Source organism: Vulpes vulpes, chromosome 10, assembly GCF_048418805.1.
Source record: "Vulpes vulpes isolate BD-2025 chromosome 10, VulVul3, whole genome shotgun sequence".
Lineage (NCBI taxonomy): Eukaryota > Metazoa > Chordata > Mammalia > Carnivora > Canidae > Vulpes > Vulpes vulpes.
Window position 1 is genome coordinate 38,628,318 of NC_132789.1, and position 20,966 is coordinate 38,649,283.

Consider the following 20,966-nt stretch of genomic DNA (forward strand, 5'->3'; position numbering starts at 1 on the left):
TTTGATAAAATTCAATATGTGCTCATCACAAAACATTGAATGAACACTAGAATTTTCTTAATGTGATTTTTAAAAGTCTTAAAAAAATACCTTACAAGACATATTCAATGAAATGAGACTGGGAAGGAGAAAATGTACCCACTATCACCAGCTCTATTTGGCACTATATTAACCACTGCTTAGAACAAGGATAAAGAATGAAAGGTGGAACATGTATGTAGAAGGGAAGAAGGAAAATCATATTTATTCTTAGATGATATGATTGCTTATATATAAAATACAGAATAATATAAACATAAATTATAAGAAGTAATTAAAAGCATGGCAAGGTTTTTATTAGAAAAAACTTAGTACATTTTTTGTGTTAGCAATAGTTAGAAGATGAAATTTTTAAAAAGTTACCACTTACAATAGTATGGAAAGTATCAGCACCTAGGAGTATGTCTAACAAAAGATGTATAAGACCTCCACAAATAAAATTATGATACTGGGAGAAATTAAAGAAGACCTAAATATAATACACACACATTTTGTAGAGGATTTGATATTATAAAGATTTAAATTCTCCCCAAATTTATCTATAGATTTGGTGTATAAATTCAGTGTAGAAATCCCAAAAGACCATGTGTATAAATATGTGTATATGTGTGAGTACATGTGGGTATGTGCGTGTACCTTGACAGGCTGATGACAAAATTTATACAGAATTTCAAATGGCCAGGTGTAGCCAAGGCATCCTAGAATAAGAACAACAAGAAAAAAAGATGTGCTTATCAAATATTAAGATTTATGTAAAGCTGAAGTAATTAAGATAGCATGTTATTGGCACAAGAATAGACAAAATAGGACAATGGAACAGAATAGAGAACTTGGAAACAGACCATATATATATACTAATATTCTTATGGCCCAGGTGACAATATAGTAATGTAGGAGAATATCTTTATGACTTTGAGGTCGTCAGTGATTTCTTCCTTTTTTTTTTTTCTCAAAGATTTTTTATTTGTTTATTTGAGATAGCAAGAGAGAGAGAGAGAGAGAGAGAGAGAGAGCATGAGCATGAGCCAGGGAGAAGTAAGCTCTCCACTGAGCAGGGAACCAACTTGGGGCTTGATCCCAGAACCCTGGGATCATGATCTGAGCTGAAAGCAGACACTTAACTGACTGAGCCACCCTTGTTATAAATGGCAAACATTGATTAGGTTAAAATTTAAAACTTTGATTCATCAAAACATATATTTAGAGAGTGAAAATATAAGCCATAGAGTAGAAGATGTTCATAATACACACCTGATCAAGGCTTTATAAATTAAGAATTCCTATAAATTAATGGGAAAATGAAAAGGAAGAAAGAAAGAAAGAAAGAAAGAAAGAAAGAAAGAAAGAAAGAAAGAGACAGAAGCCCCCCAGAAAGGTAAACAAAATCTTGAACAAGTGTTTCACAAAATAGAAACTCAAATGTCAAATAAATAAGCTGTTCAGCTTCATTTTTAAAACAAGAAAATGCACATTAAAACTGCTAAGAGCTACCACTGTACAGATATAAGATTAGCAAAAATTGTAAAGTCTGACAGTATCAAGAATTGTTGAGAATGTAGAGCAATAGAAAACTTCATACCTGCTGGTAGGAGTATAAACCTTTAGCAGAAGTTCAAGTCATATATACCCTATGATTTCACTCCCACTCTCTTCCTAAAGAAATACGTACTATGGATGGACACCAGAACACATGTATACGAGTGTTCACAACAGCAGTTTTTGAAAAATAGAGGCATTACTCAGATCCTTTTGTGCATTCACTATTCAAGAAAGAGTCTTACATTCAATAAATGAACATATCTGAAATAACATGCTCTTATGCTCTATGTTTAAAAGCAAAGGTCCTTGGATAAAAGCTGCTCAAGCGTCCAGAGAGCTAAGCTCCTGATACCTCCTTTTACATTAAGTTCTGAACACCAGATATGCCATTTCCAAAAATGTTAACAGATATGTAAAAATGATCAAAATGATTTATTAAACAGAGTAGAAATGAATGTGTGTAGAAATAAAGAAACCCTATGGGACTAATATGCCTTTATATCATTGGTGGTCAATATAGATCAATAGAGAAAAACTACTGTAATAAGCTATCTCTTTGGTGTTACCAAAAAGAAATTATAGATCAAGTTTTAATAAGCTTCCTATTTTTCCAGTAAAAATCCTTCTTTGTCCCCTTCCCTGCCACTCTAAACTAGTTCAACCCCTCTCTCTCTTTCATTTTCTCATTTTATTTTGGAGGATTGATACAGCTTTTTAAACTTCATTGACAGGACCAAACCTATTAAATACAGGTGTCTTCTCAAAAGGCTCTCTAACTTATTAGCTAGGAACTTTCATTTTTCTTTCTTTCTTTTTTTTTTTTTTAGATTTTATTTATTCATAAGAGACACCCAGAGAGAGAGAGAGGCAGAGACACAGGCTGAGGGAGGAGCAGGCTCTATGCAGAGAGCCCGACGTGGGACTCCATCCTGGGTCTCCAGGATCACACCCGGGCTGAAGGCTGTGCTAAACTGCTGAGCCACCAGTGCTGCCTGGAACTTTCATTTTTCAAGAACCAGGTAGCCATGTATAGAGGAAGACGTGTGATTTCACTTATATGTGGAATGTGAAATGCAATACAAACAAAACAAAACAGAAATGAATTCATAAATGCAAAGAACAAACACATTATTACCAGAGGGGACGGAGGTGAGGGGGTGGGCACAATATGTGAATGGAATTAGGAGGTTAAAAAATAAATAAAAAAGAACAATGTAGCCTTAAAAACTGAGTAAGATGCAGGCAGATCTAATGAACAGGAGAAAAAACAAATAAATGAGGGAAAAGAAGAAATCAAATGTTGGAAAATTTGGTGCATTTGATTAATTCAGGGTTATGAGACCTAAACTTCTTGCTATAAATAGAAAAGTTTCGAGTCCTCTCATAATATATTGTCTACCTCCTGCATAGGCCAAGAAAGCTAAAGGCTTCCGGGACCTGTGATCATCAGTCATAGAGCTAACACACAGTATTTTGGCCATGCTGGTAATGAAGAAATGAGGTAACAGTGGAGCAAACACTATTATGGCCAATGATGTGCATCTAGGAGGGCTTCTTTAGCTTTAGGTTGGGGTATTCAATCACAAATAAGAGGATCCAGCATAGTGTCTCAGTGTTGGTGGGGGCAGAACAGCTCTCTGCCCGAAGCTCTGCAAGCCTATAGCATTCTTCTTAATAGCCCCAAGCTGGTAACATATAAGATGTCCATAAACCATACAGAGAATAAATAATGGCAATTTCTTATGATGGACTGCAAAGGAAATGAACAATAGCTATATACTGCAACATGGATGGACCTTCCAAAGTAGGTCATAAGAAGATAGACACAAGAATAGGCAAAACTAAACTATATTGTGTGAGATTCATATATGGGTGGTGAAACTATAAAGTAAAGCAAGAGGGTTATTGTCAAAATTAGCAGTTATGGCTAAAACGGAAAGGTGATGGAATTACAATGGGAAAGAGGCACGAACTGCTAGTAGGTGGCCAATGTGCTGTTTCTCATCCTGAGTGGTGGTTACATGGGTAATCACTTTATGACAATTTGTTAAACTCTATTTTTAGGTTTTATGTACTTTCTGAGTGTTCTAGGTCATAATAAAATGGTTTAAAGGCAATAAGTTAATAATCTAGTTTCTTAATTAATCTTAAATATGTCTAACATTAGCCAGAGACCCAGAGTTTGATCATTTCTGAGTGGGTTTTTAAAAGTAAGTTCTTAGTTTGCAAAGCTGAGGTTCCAAGATGATCCCAAGTTGAGGAGAGGTGTAATACGGAAAGTTAACTCTTCACAGGAAAGAGAGAAACAGACCTGGATTTAAATTCTGACTCCATGATGCATTAGCTTTGCAGTTTCTCATCTATAAAATGCTGACCCTTCACAGCCGTAGGGAGGTTTATAAGAGATAAAGTAAATTAAAAAAAATAAAAAGGTAGTTGGCTATTGTAATGACTCCATTTAGGTGCCTTGTCTAAGGAACCAGCCAAAACACTGATATCTCATTATTGAAATGGCCAATATTTTACCCCACCACTAAGGCGATTTAGAACAGAACTTTTACCAATCTATCATTTACCCATCCCTAAAGGACTCATTCATTAATTTAACAAATATTTCTGGGGTGTCAACGACAGATAAGGCATCATAATGTGTGTTAATCTGGTTATTACACCTTAAGAAAGATATAGTATTGCTTGAATACGCTCAGAGTTAGACAGTTGAAATGATCTCAAAATTTGTTTGAAAAGTGAAACCCCCTCTTATAAGGAAATTTCAGATTTAACTTAAAACTACAAAGGCTTGAGAAAATATATTCAAATTCAAAATCATGAAGGGTAAGGATAAGGAAGAGGTTTCTTCAAGTAATCCTGGAATAGTAGGACTCTTTAGAAGGGCTTCCCTTAAAGTTTGACATAAATGACTATTTATTTTCTTCTGTATCTTCCCTACTAGATTTTGAGTTCCTAAAAAGTAGGGACCCTTCTTAATCCATTCTTAGGTCACTTTTTGAAGAAGGTACCTTGTTCCCGCTACACTAGGTGTGATGAATTTTCCTGTAATAGTCCAGAGAGTAAATATTTTAGCCTTTGTAGGCCACATGGTCTCTGTTAGAACTACTCAAATCTGCTATTATAATGCGAAAGCAGCCATCCATAATATGTAAACAAACAGGTGTCCCTGTGGGCCAATAAAGCTTTATTTACAAAAAAACAAGAGGCAGGCAGGATTTGACCATGGACTTCTACAGACGAGGGGATAAGAACTGTATCAGTTTTACCTAGAGTTAAACCCTCAGTATTAACAAGATTTCCTGCCTAGGCTATGACTTAATACTCAGCACATACTTGTTGAATGTTGAATTCCAGAACTTTAGATAGGGACTTACAGAAACTAGGCCCCTAATATACATTTACAGAATCGAATTTCAATTAAAAGGAAGCACTATTTTACATGATGGTTCAGTCTGAATATTTATGTGATTCATAAAATTTAGATGACTTTCTGGATGGCAGTTCTATATAGATTATTTTAAAACAAGCATGTTTGGGGGCTGTCCTCCTAACTTTTGATAGTCTCATGTCAGGAAGAACAATTTTGCCTCCTATGAATTAATTGTACCTCAGTGCAGTTGATATATAATTCAACCAATAATAATAGAGCTCTTAGGGATAAATAAGTTTATAGGTAGAACTAGAGCAGGACCTCCAGCATTTGGGGTCAGGTCCTTCAAATTTATTGTTACAACTTTTAGCTAATGATTTCAAAAGACTGTGTAACTTAAAAAAGTTTTCCACATTTACAGGTTGACAGTACACACACAAGTTCAACAGCAGAGAAACAACTGAACTGTGTACCTACTTGGTAGGGCAAAGTCGGAGCAGAGAGCTCATATTGTCCACACATCTGTGGGTCCTATCACGAATTATGCAGCTGGGGAATTCAAACTCATTTGTCCCCTGGGCCAATTAGCAACTGAGACCTCCCCCCAAACAACCCCCACCCCCTCAATCAAGGCTATGCCCACCAGAATTACCTTAATGTTTTCTTCTTGAAGTAAGCTATTGTGCTGCTTCAAGTCCAAGTTCTTTCCTCGCTCATATTGGAGCTCTTTTTCGGCTGAGCAGCACAAAACCTGGAGCCGGTGCAAATTCTGGCGAAGCTTTTGTACATCCTCTTGCTGCTGGTATTTCAATTTTTCTTCAGATGATGGAGGCTAAACAAACATTTTAAAAGAGGAACATGGGCAATTTGAAAGAATATTGGTAAAACATGGGTTCCAGCTGTCAGAAGCAGCAATGCCAGAGCGTGAATATTCTTGGAGTTGGCTTACGGACAGCAAATTACTCTTTTTTATATTTATGGCTAGTTGGTACATGTTCATATAACTTAATTCCTACTATTTTGGAGTGAAAATATCAAAGAAATCATTTGAGCAAACCAGTTAAGTATAGACAACTAACTTTCTCACTTTTCATACCAATGAAGGGAAACAGAAGCATGATCATTTTAGGGTAAAACATGCTTTAAATGAGGAGTTCAAAGAGCCAATATGTGAAGAAGGAAAGTATACACTGTATGTGTGTGTGTGTTGGGGGGGGTATCTGTTGGCAAAAGAGAGAGAGAGAGAGAGAGAGAGAGAGAGAGAGAGAACATTTAGCAGGAGATCTTAAATTCCCAGTCTTACTCATTGCTTTCCTGTTACTACCAGAAAATTCTTCTTCAGTTACTATTTAACAACCACACACCCTCCTGTCAGGTCTCCAGGGCAATAAAACCACCTTGACCAAAGGAGGAGTCACTGGGTTTTCTAACCGGTAGGCTCACATGGGGGTGCTATGTAGATAAAGAATCCAACCTTATCCCATTCAATAGATGACATATATTTAGAGTTTCCTGAGTCTGGGTCCAGTGTACTTCCTGCCTGTGACTTTCTGGAAAGCCCAGAAAGTCATTAGTCTAGTTCTCTCTTGCTTACAACAGAATTGCAACACAGAATTCCCCAAGTCCTGTAAAGCCTTTTAATTCCTATCTTGGTTTAGTCAAAAAGGCAGTCTGAATCCAATTTGCCTGTCCTAGAGCTGCAAGTGTCTAAGTTCCCTAGAAAAAAATCTTTAATGGAAAATTATTAAGAACCCTAACTCTGGAATTAGTTTCAGTCCTGAATCTATCTTAAAGAAGTTACTTAGTCTTCCTGCTTTTCATTTTCCTCATGTTAAAATGGGGATAATAATGATAACTGCTGGATGGAGTAAAGGGTAAGAAAAGGAAGAAAAGGCATGCAAGCACTTAGCATGATGCTTAGTGCACAATAAGCACTCAGTAACATTACCCATTACTGTGGATGCTACCAAGCTTAATTTTAAGGGCCTTCTGATTCCATCTGAAAAAAAGAATTCTCCTGAAGCCTGGAAACCCTTGATCACCAGTCTAACTTCTTATCTAACTATCAGATGGCAGTATTTACTTATTTATTTATTTGATGGCAGCTTTTAATAATCAGTTAGTAATCAGCAGCCCATATGGCCACTTAACATGCCCAAACAGAGATATACAAGAGAAGCACCCCCTTTTATACCAATGTACAAAGTTTTAAGCCTGTTTTGAAGATGAGAAAAACCAGAACAATAGTTCTTCTTGTCTACGTTTTCTAGTCAAGTCACTTTGCCAGAGTAGAAATGCAAACTATTTTTCACGATAGGCAACTAGTAAAGAAGCTACCGGTCAACCAGTCAAGTGACCAACATAAAGTGTATTTTTTCCCTACCATATAAAATGCTTCTTGGCAGAAAATTATTACAGAAGTGTTTGGACTCACTCAGGCTAGTAGGAACCATGTAGTAATGCAAAGTAAAGAATATTAAGTGTCCTTTCCTGATCCATCATCAGACTTATTAAGTTAATCATCCTCTCTGAGTCTCAGCTGACTCATCTGCAAATTAAAGGCTTAAGACCAGATGATGTGTATGTAATGGCTCTTCAATTCATAATTCCTTAAGAATTAAAATGAAACAAATTGGAACCAGCATTATCTTAATTTTATATGCTTAAAACCTAGCTTTTAATATTTTCAAATATTATCTTCATAAAATAAAAATTTAACATGAACCAAATCCATATACTGGTCCCAATGACAGAATCATTCCTTTTGTGGAAACAATTAAAGCCTATGAGCCTTAAATATTCTCATCCAGGGCAGCCCGGGTGGCTCAGCAGTTTAGCGCCGTCTTCACCCCAGGGCATGATCCTGGAGACCTGGGATCAAGTCCCATGTCAGGCTTCCTGCACGGAGCCTGCTTCTCCCTCTGCCTGTGTCTCTGCCTCTCTCTCTCTCTTTCAAGAATAAATAAAATAAAAAAAAAATATTCTCATCCAGTGAATGTGGATGGAACAGGCTATCCAACCTGTAAATATGTCAGTCATTAAATGAAGTCCAATGGTTCTGACTCTCTACTCATCAAACATCCTTCAGATTTTGATTTGTCTTTCTCAGTTCTCTATAGGTAAATGTATTGTTCATTTTAACATGTTCAAGTGCTGTTTATAATTATTACAAAATAATAACTGACATTCTGATTTTACCCAGTAGTTTCAAAAGTTTGGTTTAACGTGAGTTTATCCCCAAGACACAGATAGATCTATCTATTCTAAGGGGACTAATGCATCAAGTTGCGGAGCCTGCAAGCCTAACAAGAGACACCCTGGGAGGGCCTCCGGGAGACAGCTTGCCAGTCCTCAGGAAATTAGTTTTACATGAGATGTGTATGCTTTCTTTGAAATTTTCAGCAGGGGGAAGCAAATGACACAGCAGCTAAGAGGTCAAGCTCTAGTGTAGATCAACTCAGGTTCCACCACGATGTGTCATTCTGGGAAAATGGTTTAACCTAAGGCCTCAGTTTTCCTTATCTGTAAAGTGGCCACAATAATATCCTGCCTCGTTGTGTTGCTTAATATACACAAGGTATTTAGTACAGTCCTGGAACAAAGCAAATATTTAAAAATGTTACAGAAAAACATGAAGCTAGATTTTTAAACCTATAAAATTAATTATTGGTGATTCCAGTTCGTTTCACAAACGTTGGGGAGGTAATAATCTCGAATTCAGCTATCACAACCTTACCTGGAACACTGTTGAACAGCAGAAATTATGCCACCAAATGCGATCAGCAGCCACAAATGATATCACAAATACGTATGAACAATAGAGCTCACCTGCTTACTCATAAAAAAGGCTTTCACAATTCTTTTTCTATGTATTTACTATCTATAAGCATTCTTTAAAGTTTGGTATCTGGTCTCAAGCTACAGTTGCTTAAATGTGTATGTTATAAGATTAAGAAGATGCAGCACACATGGATAAGCAGCTAGGCACTAGACACTAAACCAACAACAGCAGTGAAGACCAAAAATTTACACATACCCAAGAACTAAAAAGTAGAGCAATTTATAGCCACCAGTAGGTCAAAGGACCCTCTGCCACAGAAAAAGGTTCTGAAATTATCATTACACAGCACCCTGAAGGAAAAAAAAAATCTATCTAAAACATCTTTTCTTCTCTGCTTACTTAAAGACGTAAATGAAATAGTGTGTGCGATACTGCTTTGGGAAATGTAAAGTTCAAAATATAAATATGTTCTTTTTTCTCATGAGGCCCACATCTATCTTGTCTCTTGCCATATGTGCCCTGACACCAGGGCCTGGCATGTTATAAATACTCAATTAATAATGGTCAGATAAACGAGTAAGAGCAACTTACCCTTCTCTCAATAATTCAAAGTCATTATTATGGAACAAAATTAGTGAACTCTGCAAGAATTCAGTGAAACCCTTGAGGCTATGTGGTGTAGAGAACCATCTGCCCTTTCACAAAGTGGCTCTTCTCCCAGATGTCCCACATAATTTATATATATTTAATAGTTTTTTACCTCTCTCCTGGGTATAGGAAGATGATTCTTCAAATAATGAGAAAGGACACATTAAATAAAATTAGCAAGTGCTGTTTGCTGGGGTGCTACTTCTCATACTCTCCAACTCATTGTTTTTTAAGTGCATTAATCATTTTAAGCTTATAAACAAAGATTTTATAATCTTTGTGACCACAGTGCTCAGCCTCTTCCCAAGCCTCCTATGCTGTTGTTCCCTGCCCAACAAAGGGAACGAACTTCTCGGGGATTTAAAATTAACCTCTTTTTGAACATTTGGTGTTATGCTCCCCTTTGGTCTTCTGAATGGATGTGATGGCTCCCTTCTCTTCCAAATGTATCTGAATCTCCTTTTAGGTATCTATTTTTCTTCTTTATTGTGACTTGCCTCAGTTTTCAGACTCTATATTTGAATCTCTTCTCAAATATATTTTTGACTTCGTTATTACTCTGCCTTTTCCCCCCTAAATATATACTTGAAGCCATTTTTAAATGCATATTATCAGTCATTTCAAGTTGCTTTACATATGTGCACAAAGGCCTCCCTCTGTGGATCTCAGAATAATTCCTTGATAGGTACATATGGGGGAATTTATTTATTTATTTATTTATTTATTTATTTATTTATTTACTCATGAGAGACACAGAGAGAGGCAGAGAGAGATACAGAGACAGGAGAAGCAGGCTCCATGCAAGGAGCCTGATACGGGACTTGATCCCAGGACTCCGGGATCACACCCTGAGCCAAAGGCAGATGCACTGAGCCACCCAGGCATCCCGGGAAGTCTTAATTTGTACAGGAGGGAACCTGAAAAATTGAGGTATAAAAGCTGAGGTGTGGTTGGCAGGAACTCCCTTGATTTCTCCAGCGGGCAGATCTTGTGTAAATAGCAAAAGCCAAATTTAAAACAATTCCAAATCTATGGTCTTTTTCCCCACCCAAACTATTTTGTACATCTAAGCCAGGCACTATGAATAGAAAATATGGCCCAGATCCTGCCCCTCCTTATCTTGCCTCCCCGGGGGGCACACATTGGCAACCAATCAGTACTTCTTTCTGCTGAGCCTAAATGAAGCCTTAAGAACCCTTTATTACAAAGTGGATCAGCTGATGGGCTTAGTTCTGATCCTGATTGCCATTTTATGACCTTTCAGGCAATGGTGATGATCTGGCTTAATAACATAGATTAATGTTGATATAAAGATGGTGCTCACATTCACAGCTGGCCAGAAGAAATGGACCTAGTCAGAGCAAGTGTTTACAGCACCTACCTGGGCATTACTGTCATTTGAACTATCCCCCGAGCTCTGAGACTGCCGGAGGCTCTGATTTATAGGATTCAGCTCTTCACTAAGCCTCATGACTTCCTCACGCTTCAAGGTCAACTGCTGTCCTTCACCCTTCATATCTTGGTTCTGTTGTGAGTCTTCCTTCTGCCTCTCTCTTGGCAAAGTGCCCTCTTTTACTGACTCCTCTGCAATTTCCTTCTGCTTACTTTCTCCTTGTTCAGGACTTGGTACAAATATAACAACAGAAAACTGTCAAAATGCTTGTTATAGTAGCAGAATATGGAGAAAAAAAATATCAACCAGTACTGCAAGCAAATTTTTCAACTTGAATTCTGTAGCAGAACAGTTATCTTACTCATAAACTTTAAAAATAAATGAGTCATATTTTTTTTACTCACACTCAGGGAGATGACCCATCAGAGATTTTCATCTATACCAAGTCAACCAGTTTACTTTTATTTTTCCAAATCAGCCAGCTTAAGTGAGCTTTTCACTTTTTCATATTAAGTATGGCACTGGGTAGACACAGCTTATAAAGATTTTTTTAAATCACTCAATAAGCATCAGACACTTTAGCAGGCATTGGGGCTACAACAGGACATAAACCCTGCCCTAAAGGGTTTACAATTTAGTGAAAAATAAGGATAATAAGTGAGTAGATTACACCAGTACTAAGTAATCTGAGGCCTGATGGATGAGTAGGGACAAACCAGGCAAACATAAAGGTACAGATATGTGCATACTTGCATATATATATATATATATATATATATATATATATATATATATATGGGGAAGGTGCTGGTATAGGTGGGAAAAGAGAAAAATAAGTGTTCCGAGGTGACTTAATAAATAAAATAGGTAAAAGCCTAGCAGCAAAAGAGAGAATGTCCTTAGAAAGATCATTTAGATGCCATTGGTGGGAAACCAGAGATTATTAGTGATCTATGTGATAAACAGTGATTGACTAGAACAGGATGGTGGGGATGGAAACAAGCAGTGGACTCTAGAAATATTCAGAAGACAATATTGATAAAGTTTGTCATGAATTGGATGTGGCAGCAGAGGAGGAAAATGAATAATGGATGACACCTAGATATTTCTGACTGGGGCAAATAATCAAATGGATGGTAGACCAAGAAGGGGGAATGTGGATTTAGATTGGAGAGATGCCTTTGGTGAACACAGAGATACAGAAGATTGTGAGCAGAAGCCTCAGGATCAGATAACACAAGCCAAGGAAAAGGGAGAAAGTGAGAGGAGGACCACCATTCTAGATAGACACCTAAAGACTTGCAAGGAACAAGCAGAGGAATGAGAGCCTGGAGAGGAGGCTGAGAAGCCAGAGAGGGAGGAGGAAAACCAAGAGACTGTGAGCTGAAGAAGCCAAGGGGAGGGAATGTACCTTCAATGGTCAGGCAGTGTGGATGACAAGTAGAGTGAAGACAAACATGCTGAGTTAATTTTTATTCCCTTCATTTTAAATTTGTTTCAGCTACCTTGGAGCCTAGCATAGCATGCTTCACAAATTATAGTGGGTGCTCAAATTCTTCAAGAAGGCAATTTGGCAATACAGATCAAGAGCCATAAAAATGTTCAGACCCTTTGACTGAATAATTGAATACCAATGAATTTACTGCAATAGAATAATTCATAAGAAGAAAAGAGCTGAATGTATAATAATGCTCATAAGCATGCTATTTAAAATAGTGATTAAATGGAGACACAGAAATGGCTAAGAGAATTAAAGATAAATCAACTTGAAAGTGGTATAAAGACTGTTCATCAACATGAAAAATACTGATTAAAATAAAATGGTAGAACAATATATATGTATGTAATGTGTATAAACATACATAATGCCTTGGGAAATGTATATATAGAAAAAACTGGAAATGACGGGGAAAAATTATGTCTAGGGAGGTTTTTTTTTCCCTTTTAAAATTCCATTGGCATTATACAAAAAAAGAATTAAAATTCTTTTTGAACTCAGCAGGTTGTGTTTTTGTTTTTGTTTTTAGAGAGAGAGAGAGTGCAAGAAGAAAGGGAGGAGAGGGAGGGAGAGAGAGAGAGAGAGAGAGAGAGAGAGAGAGAGAGAGAGAGAATCTTAAGTAGGCTCCACACCTAGCGCAGAGTCCAATGTGGGGCTTGATCCCATCACCCTGAGATCATGACTTGAGCCAAAATCAAGAGTCAGATGCCTACCTGACTGAGCCACCCAGGCACCCCAACTCAGCAGGTTTTTAAAGATAATATACTCAAATTATCCAAAACAATATGAAAGACTAAAATGCTTTAAAAATAAATTTCTGATAAAATACAATGATTTTTTTTCCCCATCCTTCATAAACTCTGTTCCTTTTCCTACTCCCAGTGGAAGCCAGATTTAATTGAAGACTGGGAAAATGTAAACATATATCTCATAATTTTTAGAATAGAAAAGCCGACTTCTTCTGGGAAGATGGAGTAAACTTACTTTCCTGTTTCTCCCACCAAGTACAACTAAAAGCCTGGCATTATAGATAAAACAAACATAAGAAGACTCTGAAAGGTAGAGAGAAGGCAGACCCAATTAGAGTACTCAGGACTCGAGGAATGACATGACTGTAAGCTTCGTGGGTTTTCTTTTCACCTCAGGTATCCTAGACTTGCATCTGAAGAAGCTGGCAACCCAGACAACACCAACAAGAACAGAGGACCAAGAAATGGACAGCAAAACAAGTAAGAAAACTTTCAGGCAATAACTGCTTTACTCCAGCCAAACACCACAGAAAAAACTGTGGTCCCACCCTCACCCATGTCAGCCAAGGTCAGGTTAGGAGTCTATACTTCCTCCTCTGCCAGGCTCTAATGAAGCATCCCACCTACCCCATTAGGGTGGTGTGACAAGCCAACAGGGAGCAAGGACTTTTATCTCTGCCAGGCTGACATGAGGAGTCTGGACTTTCACCCCCACCTGGCAGTGAGGAGACACCTTTCTTCCTTTTCATTGGGGTGGTGTCAGAGGAGGTCTAGTGGAGAGTAAGGACTTTCACTAACAGGACCACCCTTACCCACTTACATGTGGTATCATAGAGACCCAGTGGATAACAGTAACCAGGCACTCTTCCCCCTCACAGCCAGAGCAGGATAAGCAGAGGCCTCCCACCCTCACCAGCAGTAATGAGGAGGCCCTTCTTTCCTTGGGTGTCCATGGAGGTTGAATGGAGAACCTTGACTTGTACCCCACCTGGGGTAGTAATGAGACAGCACCCTTTTTACTCCCCCTGCCAGAGTGGTATCAGAATAAGCCAGTTAAACTGAAGGCTTAAGTAAGACCTAGAGTCTCATAAAACCCAAAATATTCAGATTTTAATCTAAAATTACTTCTCATACCAAACTCCCGGAAAATGAGAAAAGATAAAAATAGATGATAAAACCAACAAGTCAGAATTGTCTGACAGAGATTTTTTAATCAGCCATTATAAAAATGCTTTGATGAGCACTTATGAACACAGCTGAAACACATGAAAAAATGCAAAGTCTCAGAAAAGAACTAGAACGTCTTGGCAGGGAAATAGAAGATATAAGGGAAGAGCCAAATGGAAATTTTGGAACTGAAAAGTACAATAATTAAAATAAAAACTCAAAATAAAAAAAGAAAAAAAAAAAACAAAAAAAAAATAAAACAAAAGAAAAACAAAAATAAAATAAAATAAAATAAAAACTCAAATGCTGGGATCCCTGGGTGGCGCAGCGGTTTGGCGCCTGCCTTTGGCCCAGGGCGCGATCCTGGAGACCCGGGATCGAATCCCACGTCGGGCTCCCGGTGCATGGAGCCTGCTTCTCCCTCTGCCTGTGTCTCTGCCTCTCTCTCTCTCTCTCTCTGTGACTATCATAAATAAATAAAACTAAAAAAAAAAAAAAAAAAAAAACAAACAAAAAAACCTCAAATGCTAAATGAACTTAAGTTGTAAAAAACAAAACAAAACAAAACACAGGAGACACTCTTCAAGATTTAAAGCTAAGCAGAGTTCCGAGACTTAACACCAAAAGTATGATTCATAAAACGAAAGACTGATGCGTCATCAAAATGAAAAACTTCACACTGAGAAAATCCCGAAAAGAGGGTAAATAACAAGCTACAGACTGGGAAAAATATTTGCAAATCACATAGCTGATGAAGGACTAATATTAGAATTCATAAAGAACTCTCAAAACTTAACAGTGAAAAAATAAACCCATTAGAAAATAGGCAAAGACACAAAAGGAAACTTCACTAAAGAGGATAGACTGCTACAAATAAGCACATAAAAACATACTCAATATTATTAGACTTCAGGAAAATGCAGATTAAAACTATAATGAGATACTACTATACATCCATGAGAATGGCTAAAATTTACAAGTGAAAAAACCAAATGCTAGTGAAGATGCAGAGAAACTGGATCACTCCTATATTGCTAGTGGGAATGTTATAGTAACTGGGGGAAAACAGCTTATCAGTGTCTTAAAAAAACAGCAAAAAAACCCCTAAGCATACGGTTACTACGTGACCCAGAAATTGCACTCCTGGGGATTTATCCCAGAGAAATGAACAATTACGTTCATATAAAAACTTGAATATTTATAGCAGCTTTATTCAAAACAGCCCAAACTAGAAATAAACTGGATGTCTTTCAATGGATGAACAGTTAAACTGTGGAACAGCCATACTGTGGAATACTACATAAGTCAAAGGGTCCAATTATTTTTTAAAGATTATATTTATTTATTCATGCGAGACACAGAGAGGAGGAAGAGACATAGGCAGAGGGAGAAGTAGGCTTCCTGGGGGGGGAGGTGGGGGGAGCCTGATTCAAGACTCGATCCCTGGACCCTGGGATCACGACTTGAGATGAAGGCAGATGCTCAACCACTGAGCCACCCAGATGCCCCAAAGATCCAATTATTGATACAGAAATTAGGTGAATCTCCAGAGAATTGAGTGAAAAAAGGCCAGCCCCCAAAGGCTACACATTGTATGGTTATATTAATATAACATTCTTGAAATGAAAAACTTAGAGAAATGGAGAATAGACTGGTTAGAATTAGAATTAGAGTTAAGAATTAGAGTTAAGAAATGGGCGAAGTAGGAGAAATGTTGGGAGGGGGCCTATAAGAGAGCAATACAAGGGATCCCTGTGGTGATAGAAATGTTCTGTACCTTGACTGTATCAAAGTCAATACCCAGGTTATGATATTATACTATAATTTTACAAGATGCTACCAATGGGGGAAACTGATAAAGGGTACATGGGACCTCTCTGTTATTTCTTACAACTGTATGCATGTGAGTCTACAAGTACCTAAAACTAAAAATCTTTCTTTAAAGAAAGGGCAAATATGAATTGGTCATTTAGGTGTAATATCTATGAAGGTGATTGATTTGTCACATTTAAAAGGGTAAATGACTTTATAAAGAGTAAACTTAGCCAGACCTAAATGTAATTTCCTTCTATAATTGCATGGGGGCCATGCTGACATGGCAAAGGGAAGTAGCCTTCATTATGCTTCCATAGTTTAAGGATAAAGTTTAAATGGTCTTCCTCTCAGGTGGGTCTATGAGATGTGCTTGTAAAGCCATATTTAGAGCAAGGCAGTCAGTAAGTCTTCTTTGACTTGGAGGGAATGATGAGTTAAGTGCTCTCTAGGGTAAAATCCTGGGGCTGATGCCATTTTACATCTTCATTAATGGTCTGGATAAATGAACAGCATTCACATTAATTCATTAATTAAGAAGAATTAGCAATATCTCAGAATATGGGAATTTAAAGTGTTCTTGATACATGAGGACAATTATCCATTAAATAAATGCCCCCCAAAAGGAAGTCTTTGTCCTTTCAAAAGATAAAATGTGTGATGCAGAAACAAAAGGCAAACTGAACAGATTTTAAAAGTAGTACATACTACTAGGTATTACTTTATTTTCTTTCATGTAGTAGTAGTAATAATGATAATGATAATAATAATGTAAAAGTTGTGTAAGCAAAAGTAGACCACCAGCCAGAAAAGACATATTCCTGAGAACATGTCCTGCATTGTGCACACCTGTACTTTAGGGCTGGGAAAACTCACTGTGACTCTCAAATTTCTCCTTTAACACAGTCCTTTTTTTCCCCCCAGTAACTTTTCTTTTGTGTTTTTTTTTTAAAGTTTTTACTTTAATTCCACTTAGTTAACATACAGTATAATGTTAGTTTCAAGTGTACAATATAGTAATTTAACACTTCCATACAACACTTGGTGCTCATCATAACGAGTGCACTCCTTCACCCCCATCAGCTATTTCCTTCATCCCCCCTCCCATCCCTCTGGTTCTTAATCTTTATTTGAAAGGATCTGTTACTGACTGAAACTCACCCCTTCTGTTATTTATTTCATTTTATAAGTTTGCAGTTGTCACTAGGCTTCAACAGGTAGGTGCCTAAGCAGAATCCCTACCCTGTTCCTTTTCTAGTAGCTTGAACATAGTCTTGAACACATACAGAGATTTAAGAAAGACTATAACACAGTAGAAGCTGTGAGTTCTAATCCTGGATCTTCTACCTACTACTTAGGTAACCTTCGGCAAGGCACAATCTCTCAGAGTCTTAGTGTCATCATTTATAAAATGGGATTTGTTGGATCTTATGAAGTAAAATGTGAAGGCATTTTGAAAACCTACATGTATAAGATATGATCAAAATGAATCAAGCCTAGTAGAACAGAATAGGGATGGGTAGTACTAGAACTCTGCTTCCAGAGAGGAAGGAAAAGATTAGTTCACTCATTCATCAAATATTTATTGAATATCAATTATAGGTCAAGCACTGTTCTTTTTTTTTTTTCTTCTCTTCAAGATTTATTTATTTATTTGGGAGAGAGAGAGAGAAAGAAAGGGAGAGCGAGCCTGTGAGCCAGGTGGAGGGACAGAGGGAGAGAATCTCAAATAGACTCCCCACTGAACACGGAGCCCCATGTGGGGCTCAATCCTAGGACCCCAAGATCATGCTCTGAGCTGAAATCAAGATTCAGATACCCAACTGACTGAGCCATGCAGGTGCCCCACCAAACACTGTTCTATGTGCTAAAAAGTTAGTGGTGACCGAGACAGCCAGGACTGTGCTCTCATAGAGCACGCGCCCAGAGGAGGAATACAAGGACACACAACAAACAAGTAAACCTGATATTTAGATTATGATAAGTCTACATGGCAGAGCAGGAGCTAGGATTTTTCCCTAACATGATGCTTACTGATTACTACTCTGAGAAGGTGCAAAGGAGTTAGCCACACGAAAATCTGGCAGACGAGCATTCTGGGCAGGAACAGCTTTTCAGTGCAAAATTCCTGAAGTAGGAAAGTGCTTTAAGGGCTAGAGGCTCTGAAAGGCTGCATGATAAACAAGGCAGAGAGCGGTACAGTGAGGAAATTGGAGAGATGGACAAAGGCCAAGTCACGGAAGGCCTTATAGGTCACGGTAAGGGTTTAGACTTTATTTTGAGTGCAGTGGGAAACCATTGAGAGGTTTTTAACAGAGGAGTAATCTCATTCAACTTGCATCATTAAAAGACCACTTTGGCTGCTCTATGGAGAATGGATTGGTAAAGAGGTATAAATGCAGGGAGGTCAGTTAAGAAGATATTGTGATTAAAAAAAGAAGAAGAAGACTATATTGTGATAGTCCAAGTGAGTGATACCAGTGTCATAGAGTAGGGTGGTAACAGTGGAGATATAATAGAAACAAACAGATGAAATATTCTATATTTTCATGGTGGAACTGACAGGATTTGTTGATGGTTTAGATGTGGGGAGGAAGCAACAGTGACTTCTTAGGTTTTTGTTTGATCAACTGTGTGAATGGAGGGACTATTCACCAAATGGATTGGACTGGAGAAGAAATCGTGTAGAGGAAGATGGAAAATGTGTCAGTAGTTTATGGATATAAATTCACTGTCAAGTTGAAGTGGAAACAAAAATCAACTTGAATATTTAACAAATAATTCTTGATAAAGGTAGTAAGAATGCAAGGAGATGGTGAACGAGTGTGTGTTAGAAGGACAGTTCATTAAGGCTTTAAAGTCAAAGGAAGCTACCAGCTGCTCTGGCCCAAGCATCCTAACAAAGCAAATCCAGGCTGAGATCAGCTTAGGGTTACCATCAGAAATCGAACTTTGGGTTGTAATGCAAGTACACAGGGGGAGTAGGAGGAGAACTCCATTCATTCCAATATTTTAAAGTACCTACTATGTGTCAGGCATTGTTCTAGACACTGAAGATAGTCCAGAACAAAGTAGATGGGACTTCATTCTTAACCCGTCCCTCTCCCATGTTATATATATATACAAAGACTGAGTCCTGAGCCATTTTTAATACCATAAAGCTCACTTTCATAGCAACTACTTACAACCCAAGTGTGCCAGCACCTTCTTGCCCCTAGGATATTTATGACTCTCCAAAGTAGGTAAAGTGGTAACCTCTAATTCAGAGTTAGGAGACTCGGAACCTCCTTCAGTCTTGCTGACCACTTGCTAAGTATGTGACTGTGACCAAAATAGGCATTTCAGTTCTTCTGGTCTCAGAAACCTGTTCTGTGAAAGGAGAAGGCTTAGCTACATAGCTGTGGTTTTCAAATATTTTAGCTGTGGCCCCCTTCTTGAAGTAAAATTTTATACAGAAGACCACATATAAAACAGGTAAGGTGAGTCTTCTCTGGCTGAAATGTGAGTGGAGAGCTCCTAGTCCCACTCATCAGTCTTTCCTCATCTCCAAAGGTAGTTTCTGAGCCCCCGCTTAGAGTTCCTAAAGTCTTGGAAGGCTGCAGTGTGAAAACCACTAGAAGATCTTCAGGTCCCTCCTGTTCTAAAGATTTGTTACTCTTTAAGGAAAGCATTATAAACAAGAGAAAAACAAGACACAGTCCATTACCTTAAAGGAGCTAAAATCTAGTAGAAGACATGTACTACAAGGATCAATCAATTTGGCTCATGGAGCACCTTCTATGTGCATGGAACCATGCTGTAACACCTTCTACTTTTTTTCAGTGGAAGATTTTAGCTCCTGGCTTTCTGGCATCCTCTTCACCCCAAATCCTACCATCATCCTGGAAGATTCCAAGGACCATACAGATCACCTACCAATGCCTTGGCATCTCACTTCCTCAGTCTCCTTATCTCTAATTACCTTCTCATCTCATCTCTCCCTCTTTGCCAACTACTTGCATAATCACACTGTGGGTTGTATCATAAGCAAACACTTTACTTCCAAAATAACTAAAATTAGATATCCAGATTTCAGCTTTTCCTTTTTACGTAATTTTTACGTAAATACCTTCAATTCCTTATCTCTTTTTCTATCAGCTCCCTTTACTTGCTTCTTTAGCCAATGTAGAGCTTAGGGATTATTATTATTATTATTATTATTATTATTATTATTATTTAAGTAGTCTCCACACCCAGCCTGGAGGGTGGGTGCAGGGCTTAAACTCACGACCCTGAGATCAAGATCGGAGCTGAGATCAAGAGCTGTATGCTTAACCAACTGAGCCACCCAGATGCCCCAAGCTTAGTGTTCATGATTTTAATCACTGCCTAAATGAAATGTTCGACTTTTCCCCCCCATTGTCCTTCCAGTGCACTCATGTGGCAAAACCTTAGCCCTGGAGGAATCCAGTCGTCTTCTTCTGCCTATACTAAATGTTGTCCCACACATCACATATTCTCAAAGACAAATGCCATATACAGTCATGGTCTCTAGCCTTAACCGGGCCCTCAACACTGCCTGACTTCCCTAGTAAGCTTTCCTTTCCAATTACCACAGTTATTTCAAACTTCTTTGACTCTGACATTTCCATTACTCTCTTTCAGCATATGACTTTCCTTCCCATTTCACAGAGGACACAAACTATCAAACAAGTCCTTTGATTTCCTCTCCAGTTAAAAACCCACTTGGATCTCTTTCCATTCTCCCTTTCTTCCTTCCCCTACACCAGGCCAGGTAGCCCATCTCCTAAGGCTAGGCTCCCTCTGGTAGTCAGAATCCTAAACCTGCCCATTTGTCTTTCTCAGCATTTGAACATTTGAACATTTCCTTTTACCTCAGCTCCATATTCCCTTCTCTCCTTCACAACTAAACTCTTTGGAAAGCATCCACACTCGCCATTTTCACTTCCTCAAATTCC

General features: G+C 38.1%; 1 protein-coding gene across 25 annotated transcripts in view; it reads right to left on the reverse strand.

The window, feature by feature from the left end:
- CCDC30 (coiled-coil domain containing 30) overlaps window positions 1-20,966 on the reverse strand; it is a 118,664-nt gene that overhangs the window by 38,390 nt on the left and 59,308 nt on the right. For 21 of the 25 annotated variants that reach the window (XM_072723650.1, XM_072723644.1, XM_072723646.1 and 18 more), the window contains one exon: window positions 5,613-5,792. In XM_072723650.1, coding sequence (XP_072579751.1) covers window positions 5,613-5,792 — 180 coding nt within the window. Of the gene's footprint in view, window positions 1-5,612; window positions 5,793-10,770; window positions 11,012-20,966 lie in introns of all 25 variants that reach the window. The other 4 variants (XM_072723647.1, XM_072723628.1, XM_072723627.1 and 1 more) reach the window with 1 other exon arrangement.